The following is a 9,749-nucleotide window of genomic DNA, read 5'->3' as shown; positions in this document are numbered from 1 at the left end:
GCCCTGCATTTTCTCCGCTGCGCTGGAGTTGTTGTAGCAACTAGTGGCTCGGGAGTGAATGAAGCAGATGTGCGAGTCATCTATCACCTGACAACTTCCACTCCCCCAACTGAGCAAGTCATCAGTGTGACACGTCTACCCAACTAGCCTCATCAATTACAAGGGTACCCTGCTATTAGAGCACAAACCCTTTTCTCCCTTTCACACATTCAGCCGCTTCCCCGTCTGCACGATGGGTCCTCAATTAAGCCTGAATAAGTTTTCCCTCTCAAAGAGCGTCTCTCTTTTAGCTGGACGTTTCACACATTGGACTTGTCCTCTGATAATTTATGGGTGTACATGGTGAAAATGCAACTTTAAATGCACATTTATTTGCCAGCTTAATGTAAAAAAGTGTTTAATATTGATGCAAATCACTGTTAATTCTGTTTTTCTAACTTCGTTCTAAAATATTTAGAGTTATTAGCCTAACATTTAAAGACTCACTCCAACAAAAACATGTTTTTAACATGCTTTTGTGACATTTTTCTTAAGTATTATGAAAATTAAGCTTAAAATTTTGTCTTTATTCAAATCAGGAGCAGATAGAAAAATGTTTTGTTTTTTTTCCTCATCCAAATTGGCATTTGGCTGAAAACTGCGCAGCTCAATAGTTCAGATATTTCTCGCCATTTTTGTTGCACCTATAATGTTAGGTTGCAGTTGTAAGGAAGCGGGAGAGCATGTAAACCGATGGATGATGGGTAATGGGGGTGGGCTTACTCCACGCTGTAACTCAGAGGAAAATTTCTGTATAATTCTTGCCATTTTAGAAAAAAAATGTTCCAGAAAACAACAAATTTTTTTAATAATCACTATTATTTTAGCTTAAAGGAGTATAATCAGAATTAAGATCAGATTTAAAATAGTTTAAAAGATGAATGGAGTGTGACTAAAAGCATAGAAATGTTAGTGTCTTCTTTCAAACTTATTTATAAAAATATTTTTTATTTTAGCGTTAGATTATATTCCTAAATGTTGACAAAATAGGTTGCATTTTTGTAAAACCGTTTGGAAAACTCTCCATGTCAATTACTTCTTGATTTAAATGTAAATAGTAACTTCCAATGAGACAATAAGACCAATAATGTCTTGTTAGGTGTTATTCTGTGCCTGTATTTCACCAGTAGTGGTCATGAAATGCAGTAAAAACAAACATTTGAACACAAAATGTCTCTACCTCATAGAATATACAACTCTGGCAGTGACTGCTGGGGAATTTACATACATTGAGATGTTTTTTTTTCTTTCACAGGGGTTTAAAAACTCGCCTCAGTGTCCATACGTGACACCCAACATGCAAAAAAAAAGAAGATATAAATAAAACATCATATAAAAATAAGATTTTACAAATATATACTCTATTATTTATTATTAAACCAAATGTGGAAGCTGTGTTTTTGACAAAATCCAGTTAAATCAGCTTGAAGTAGGCCTGAAGGGAGTCAGCTTTTAAGCCTTCTACTTCAACAAGTGGAGTTTTCTAGACTAGCAGCAAACAAAGGGGAAAAAGGTTTTGACTAGACAAAAAAAGTGGATTTAAGTACCTTACAGCAGATCCCTCTGGAACAATATTTTCTACAGTGTGACCTATTATCCAGACAGATATAAATCCAGTGTTTTAACCACGGACAGGTTTGTTTTAATAAACTACAAAATTATGAAACCTAGTTATCTCTTCTCATCTGTAAAGCACAAAAATCAGTAGTTCTTTGCGTAATAAATTAATATTAATAATTCTTCCTTTCTACATACAGTTTGTTAAATATTTCAAATGGCTGTCTTTTAATTTGTGCGCAGGCGTTGAGAGGAGGATCACTTTGTCTTGCCCGTCGTCTCATTTTTTATTTCACTTGTAAAATCCGTATGGTGAAAATGTCAGTAAGTGTCCCGATAGCTTAAAGTCTTTGCTTCCTTTGTGTTCGGCGTGCAGGTTCCATATGCAAGGCCTGCAGTTTTCAGGAAGATGGGTGAAGAGCTTTATGTGCAAAAAGAACGATGATGCCCATCTTCAGGCTGCAGCACAAACAGCACAGTAGCAGTCCATTATATATATTTATATATATAAAAAGACTCCAACAGCAGCCTTTTTCTTTCTTTTTTTTGTCCATGAAAACACACAAAAACGCTCTCATACGTCATCTCATGCGCTCACAATAAATACTCTCATTTGCATGTGTAAACCTCTGTCCTCTCACTGCAGGTGTTGCATTTGACGTAGCAGCACCACAGGAACTTGCAGTTACACTGCCAGACCCGGGAGTACTGGTGTGTGTTGTATCCTCGACCGCAGCACATCAAGTCACAGCCGCTGATGTGCTGCACCATTGTCTTGTTGCAGACCCTGCCCTTGGTCCCCAGGCTGCCCGTCATATGGTCCGCCTCACAGTAGTTAGGCGACTTTTCTATGTAGACCAGGTCAGTGTCCAGGGGCTTCTGGTAAGAATAATTTTTCTTGATTTTTAGGAACTTCGGGCGCTTGTTGCGACTAGCTTTGACTGGCTCCACGTGCACTGCGTGGGCATATTTCTCCTTGAGAATGTAGCCGAGCTCGCGGAACTTGGGAAGTGTAGTCCAGCAGGTTTTGGTTGTGCAGGAGCCGGAGACACCATGACACTTGCATTCCAGTCGCATGTTCTTCTCTAGAACCTAAGAACAGAAAAAAAACAAACTGATTACACAACAGAAAACTGTGAAAGTAATCTAGACTTTTTTTAAATTCTTTTGATCCTCTCAAATCAATTTGATTCAAATTAACTTTGAGTTTACTCATTTAGACACATTTGTTTAGAAATGCATTATATGTTCTGAAGATATTCATATTAATCTGATACAGTTCACATGCTGTAAAATGTGTTAGTGAAATTATAATGAGATTGTTAATATCATACAGTGCTACGTGGATTCTCAGAGAAGCTCCAATTGTTCTGCCTTTCCTGGAGGACGTTTCAGTTTGGCCACTAGGTGGCGATCGCGCTATAGCATTACACCTTATTCCAGAAGAAGAAGAAAGTTTGAGCAAAAAATTGTGATTTAGACCACAAATGGTTACTTAAAAAATATTTCCTTAAAAAAGTTTGGAAAATTCATGCCTATGAGTACCCTCACCAAAAATAAGCATACTTCAAGTATACATTTCAAAGTATACTTGAGTATAGAAAAGTATATTTCCCCAAGTGTACCACTTACACTGGTAGTTCACTAACAAGTACACTTCTTGGGACCAAACTGGCCCACTTTTAGTTTGTAAAAAGTATACTTAGAAGAATAGTTAACATTTCCCTTTCTGGTATACTGTTAATTTACTGACAATAAACTTCAAGCTTACTTTAAGATTATGAAAGTACACTTCCGCCTTGCCCGCCCATGTGTCGAAGTGTCCTTGGGCAAGACACTGAACCCCGAATTCCCTCTGGTGGGAGGTTGGCGCCAGTGTTCGGCAGCGGAGCCACCACCAGTGTATGAATGTGTGCGTGAATGGGTGAATGGGTCTGTGGCTGTGAAGCGCTTTGGGCCCTCGAAGAAGGGTAGAAAGCGCTATACAAGTATACGCCATTTACCATTTGAAGTAATGTAGCTTTTAAGTTGTTTTTTAGTTTAGAAGTACTGATTTGTGCCTAAAAATACTGGAAATATCCCAAGAATACATGTATTCCATTTTAATACTGTGTAAGAAAATGTTTAAGTGACAGATAAATAATTTAGACTTGTAGTATATTCTAAACATAATCCAAGTACCATGAACTAATGAGCTTGTAAGCAGGAACTTGTAAAGTTTATCTGATAAGTACCTAAAAAAGTAAACTAAAATCTTAATTTTAGTTTTAAAAAAGGTATACTTAAAAGAAACTTGAGTATACTTATTTTTTGTAAGGGTATATGAAGATGTTCAATTAGTCAGTAATGTATGTTTAGGTCGACCTAGCGTTAGCATTATGGGAAATTCTATCATGCGTTAGCATCAAGCTAGCGGACTTTAGCTTTGTGAACTACTTTTATGGCTTGATTATTGATCTATTCAGCTTTGATCCATTAATTGACTTCTGTCAATCCTGCCCTAGACTTTAGGTCAAACTATTTCCAATTAAACATCAAATAAATAGGATTTATATTCATTCTACAACCCTTTTGACAAAGCTTATTAAACAATGTGACTTACTTGTACACCACAGCTAAGGATTAGCCCCAACACACAGCAGTGTGATACCATACACACAGAAGCCAAAATCATGTATCAGATTTCAGGCTCTGTGTGTTCAGTTACCACACACAACCGACAAAAGTCAAGAGTGACTGTACAAGGTGCCGAGTGACTAGGATTACAACTAAACCCTGACTTGATGACAATGAGAAGTGCCACAGGAATTTTCTTTAGCAGCAAGGTCAATTCCAATTTCCCTTTTGCTCTTTTTGCTAAAATGCCAGGAGCTTGGTACGTGATACGGACTCCTAAAGCCACTTGTGAGAAATTTATGGCTGCGGTCTTGGCAGGAACGCTTTACAGTTAAAAAAAAGCGGATAGAGATATATGAACAAGAAGAAAGAAAAAGGAACTTTTCCCCGAGCGGAGCACTTCATAAAAACCTTGGCATCAGCTCCCTAATCCATCAGTTGTTCTGTGACCAACACTTGTGACAGCCATTGTCCGCATGTCTTCCAGCAGGGCACTATGAACGCCGCTGCTGCTCAATGTCACTGCTTTTGATTTGCATAAATAAAGGAGGGGGGGGTGACTATCAAAACAGAGGGTCTATTTAGGAGCAAGAAGGAAGGATAAATAAGAGAGACTGCTTGAAGTTGGACAGTTTTTTTTTTTTTTTTCCCCCTGGGAGGCAATTTAGCCGTCCGAATAAGTCCATTTTGAAACCTTGGCCCTGAATGTGCATTGAAAACGATCTCCACCGCACAATTGTGGGTGAGGAAGCTTTTCATACTCTGTGTCGGTGGTGTGAAACAGGTTGTTTTGGAAAAGATGGAGAGAAAAGGGGGTATCTGTTAACAGACGGCGCCTTGTGTTCTTCACAAACCGCTCCCTTTAACGCTTTTTCTAAATGCATGAAAATCATCACTTTCTTACTGCCAATTTAACTTTTTTTTCTATTCTGCATTATCTTTTTTTCTTGCCACGTAAAATGTATTCATTAGCAAGTATTGAATATAAAAGCAGGAATTTATGCTTGAAAGATCTTTTTAGCTTTAAAGTCCAGTTTATATATTAAACAGTAAGTCAACACCCTTCAAGGTGCATGTGCAGACACATCACCCCTCATGTGGATTGTCCCGATCGGAGAAATTGTTGTTGCAGATTGGAGCTGTAACTGTATCCTGTCCCAACGGTGAAAAATCACGAGAGGACTGAGCTAAAATCTCTTCTTTTCCTACAAAGTCAGGCTGGATCTGGAATCAAGCTTCGCCACTTACTCAACGTCTCTGTTAAAAGCGGCTCTTTATTCCTCTTCTTGTTTAAGCTTGGCCCCGGTTTCTAAATGTTTGGCAAGCCTCACCCTCATCAAAGCATGTCAGAGACTGTTAATAGTTACTGAGTCTGCTTCAGCGCCACACTGGAGCATGTCCTTCTGCCCCAAACCTTGTGATTTCTTACCTTGCGTCCCACCTCGTTATTGTGGAGGTTCATGAGCGTCCTGGCGTTTTGCTTGACCTCTCGAGCATCTATAAAGTCCTTGGAGAAGCCGAGACCGTAGCGGATGTCCGCCGAGCAGCCTCCCCACTTCCATCCTTTGTAGAAACCCTGCTTCTCCTTGTCACAGCTGCAGTCGCTCAGGTTGCCCTGCGTGCACGCTGCTGTAATGGCATGGGCCACCCCTGCTGCTATGATGGCATAGGTGAATGCAGCCTCTTTGCTACCTGGAGGAGCAGAAACAAGTGTGATGAATAAAAGGAAGTCAATTGAAAACATCTGTAAAATGGGCAAAATAGATCAATTATTAACTCATTTTGTCTTTACATCAAAGTCTTGCTAACATATCACTCAAGGACAGCCCTGTTTTGAAATGTGACCTGGAAACTGTCCTGCCTGTGAACCAAAATGTCTGCTGCTGGTACAGTCAACAAAGCTGCATGAATAAGAGGGCTGTTGGCGAGGAAGGGCTATTGATCCACTTCTTTCATTGTGTGTAAACTTATAAGGCAGTGACATCAGAATCTTCAATCTTATCTGTACCCAAGTCCAGCGAACAAATCATTTACACATACAGAAATATCTGCAAAAAAGTAAAGGTTAATCTCACCGGCAGACAGAAAAAAGTTCTCCATCCCCAAAGAAGAATAATAAAGAAACACTGAATATATCCCAAACCTAACCTGCAACCGGGTTCCTTCCATTTTTAAGATCTCTGATTCATTATCATGCAAACAGGAAACTGCCGATTGCAAAATCTGTCATATCTGCATGTAAATAATCTCCTCTTGTCACTGTTTGTTTTAAACAAACATCATACTTTCTTTGTGCTTCTTCCTGCCACCCGGTTCACTATGTAAACCTGCCGCGTTTCTGATAAACATCTTGGATGAGTGCCTTTGCCATTGAAGAAAAAAAAGGAAAAAGCAAAAAAAAGCTCATATTGAGGCATCAATTACGTGGACATTTTTACAGACTCTAAGGGCTCAAAGTCAAAAAAAGAAAAAAAAAGGTGTGTCAGAGGAGTAGGTCAGTCGTAGATGGTGATTTTTTTCTGACAAGTTTGCCATAATAACAAATGTTCAACACTAACCTCCAAGCTCCGCATCACACCAACATTAAACATTCACCCCATTTTAGTCTTCCTTTACTCTTCTCGAAAATAAAAAAAACTGCAAACCGCTCCCCTCCGTCTGGGCATCAACAATACTGTGCATTTAAACCCTTCTGCTCTAATCTGACCGGTGCAACCAATCTATTTGGCATGGCTGTCCAAGTCATCGGCTTAAATGGAAACGAGAACTTTTGATTGGTCGAAACCAAGCATTCATAAAAGAGCAGGCTGTCAAACACTTTTTTTTCCTCCTTTGAGTTCATTAGCATGAAGAGATAATCCTATTTTCCAACAGCAGTGGGCAACAAAGCCACAAACAGCTGTTCCAAGCTGCTCACTATTGTGTATAAAAAGTATTTGTGGATGTGTGTGTTTTATGATTTAGCTCAAGAATGAACTAAAATAAACATTTAAGGAACTAATAATGGTGTTGCAACACTTTCATTCTTTGTGGCTATAAAATCAAATCTTCTTGAACAATGTTGGTGCTTTCTTTTGTCTTATCACAGCTCCAACAATCAAGCCAGCATCCTCTGCAAGTGATCTATCATTTTGGATCCCTTTAACTCTCCACTGTTAAGTCCTGCTTGCCTCTTGGCTATTCCCCACTGTAACTTATACCCGTGGTAAGATCTACATCTTTACAGTGGGAGCACCCATCACTACACAGGATAAAGACCAGAGAAAATGTCCCTCCAGAGACTCTGCCGGGCTGAAAGGAAACGCTGCCAACATTCAGGAGAGCTTTGTTCCAATGCTGGCTTCAAATGCCTTAAAACAGGCTCAAAGGGCCCCGCTCCTGCACCAGTCTGAAACAAAACTACACCTGATGTAAAGGACACTGCCTCCTTAAGGCATGCTTCTTCCACAGGTGCAACAATGAAGGACATTTCAAGTTTTAAATCCTTTTGGAAGAACATTTCCACAGAGCTAAAGACAACATGGATTGGTTATGACTTATTTAAATATTATAAAAATCTGCAAAAGTACACATGAGATAAATCCATTCCAGATAATCTGTTGATAAATTGTGCTTACTAAAAGGAGTCTTCAAATGTAAACAAACGTTAGCAGACAGCAACATACCCACTTTCAACTCTTTTCCGAAGACGGTCCTTTCTCCGAGAGCGGAGCAGTTCCAGCGCCCGTGTTTGAACTGAAACTGACACTCGTTGATGCCCATTTGGGCTCCCTCTCCGATGACGATAATGGCATCGGGGCGACTCTGGCAGATAATCCGCTGTCTGGGGGCCAAACCCGGGATCCTGTTACAGATTATACTCGCACCTAGGGCCACCACCGACGAGAAGCCTCTGTCAATAAAAGATGGATGGGTAAAATAATAATAATAAAACATTTTATATTTCTAGATTATTTAAATCTTTTGATTTATGACTCAAATCAGGATCCCTTCAAGTGCACCTTTCAGGGTGTAAACTCAAAAGTTTTCCTCTCTGCGCGCTCTGACAAAGGAAACCACCGCGGTGATTTATTACGCACGCACGCAGTAGTCCCGAGCAACTTTTACGCACGAAAGTGCGTAAAATTCCCACTTATTACATTAAAAAAATCAGCTTTCCGGGAAATCTAAACCGACTGTCGCTTCTAAAAAACTAAAGTCTGACATCTGTCAGCTCTCAAATGACTTCCAAAAGGAACGAAAATGAGGAAAAATAGTTAAAGCTCACCCAATTTTCAAATAAACAATCCCCAAACAAAGCAAAACTCTTAAAATCCATCGTCGTGTTCTCCGACTCATGGCGGCCCAGATCTCAGTTTCATGCACCGATCTGTGGGGCTGATTAATAACTCAGTTCGCCTCTGTTCTCCGGTGGATCACAGCCCAGGTAACTCCAAAGGAAAGTGACGAAAAGCATCCAAAAACTGCGGACAGGCTCTACAAAATGCCGATTGTGGAATCATCCAAACTCCCTTCGCGTGGCCCCCAGATGCTGGGCCCTCTTGTCATTGCGAGGGTGTCACAGGTAACCTCTGGGGGTGAACAAGTGCGATTTTCTGTCTCCCAGTTCCTCTGCTGCTCACAGGTCTTGGGTTATATATCTGGCTCATCTGTGCGGGGCGTGTTCACAGGAGACATGGGGCCCTGCCGAAGAATCCCGCCAGGGCTGAATCTCAGCACACACGCACACACAGGCTCTGAATTCACCTTGACTGATTAGAGAGCGACTATCAATCTTTCTATTCAAAAAGATCTAAGTACTGTTTCTTAAAAAGCATAACAGTTAAGTGCCACACAATGAACATTAAAGTTGCGTTTTAATCCGTAGAGACAAACTGAATAATAATTAAAATACATTAAAGCGCTTTAACAAACAGTTTTACATAATTCAACTTTAAATCCCTGATTTTATTGACATTATTTTTCTTTATTTCTGTCACTTCGTCACGCGCCTGGCTGCACGCTCCGTGCGTCTCTGCACTCAACCCGTTACAAGGGCGACATCTAGCGGCAGCCAAGAGACACTGTCAGTTACTGTCAGCCACAGCGAAACCAGTTTGTCCCTTTTCACTTCCTGTACTTCCCTGCTTCGGAGGAGGCAGCTGGACTTTCTACAAATAGAAGTTACTATGGAGGATGATTCTTCTCATCCACAAGTGACCACTGACTGCCTCATACACATTTTTACATATCTGACCCAGGAAGACTTAATCCGTGCTTCAAGCGTTTGTAAGGTAAAACTTCTGACAGTAAATGATAAAGGAGTGTCGTAAACGCGGAAGTTGTTGAAAAGACAGTTTTGGGGGAAATATGTGTTTAAATCTAGTGTTATTTGTAGGTCTGGCATGACGCAGCAGAGACTCCCTGGTTATGGAGGTGAGTTACTTGATTTTTTTTTTCAACCTCACTAGAATATTAGGTGCAGTGGTAATACCTGTTTTTAATTTCATGTACTGACAGGCACTTGAATTAACATCATTTTTTTTTTTTTTTTTTTT

The 9,749-nt window shown here is 40.0% G+C and overlaps 2 protein-coding genes across 3 annotated transcripts in view; one reads left to right on the top strand and one right to left on the bottom strand.

Moving 5' to 3' along the window:
* Positions 1–1,129: 1,129 nt before the first annotated feature.
* Positions 1,130–8,935, bottom strand: LOC112159847 (protein Wnt-7a). Of its 2 annotated transcripts, none has more exons than XM_024294157.2 (4): positions 8,480–8,935; positions 7,878–8,104; positions 5,642–5,904; positions 1,130–2,688 (listed from the first exon to the last, which is right to left on the bottom strand). In XM_024294157.2, the coding sequence occupies exons 1-4, from the start codon at positions 8,548–8,550 to the stop codon at positions 2,206–2,208; spliced, it is 1,044 nt and encodes a 347-aa protein (XP_024149925.1). In that variant the 5' UTR covers positions 8,551–8,935; the 3' UTR covers positions 1,130–2,205. The 2 variants fall into 2 exon arrangements, with proteins under 2 accessions (XP_024149925.1, XP_024149926.1); XM_024294158.2 differs by having other exon boundaries at positions 7,878–8,078.
* Positions 8,936–9,283: 348 nt separating this feature from the next.
* Positions 9,284–9,749, top strand: part of fbxw12 (F-box and WD repeat domain containing 12) — a 6,202-nt gene continuing 5,736 nt past the window's right edge. The window contains exons 1-2 of the mRNA XM_024293471.2: positions 9,284–9,485; positions 9,590–9,627. Coding sequence (XP_024149239.1) covers positions 9,381–9,485; positions 9,590–9,627 — 143 coding nt within the window. The 5' untranslated portion in view covers positions 9,284–9,380. The remainder of the gene's footprint in view (positions 9,486–9,589; positions 9,628–9,749) is intronic.

The sequence above is a fragment of the Oryzias melastigma genome, linkage group LG7 (genome assembly GCF_002922805.2).
Source record: "Oryzias melastigma strain HK-1 linkage group LG7, ASM292280v2, whole genome shotgun sequence".
Taxonomy (NCBI): Eukaryota; Metazoa; Chordata; class Actinopteri; order Beloniformes; family Adrianichthyidae; genus Oryzias; species Oryzias melastigma.
The sequence above is the reverse complement of the archived record's forward strand: the minus strand, read 5'-3'. Positions and strand labels throughout refer to the sequence as shown.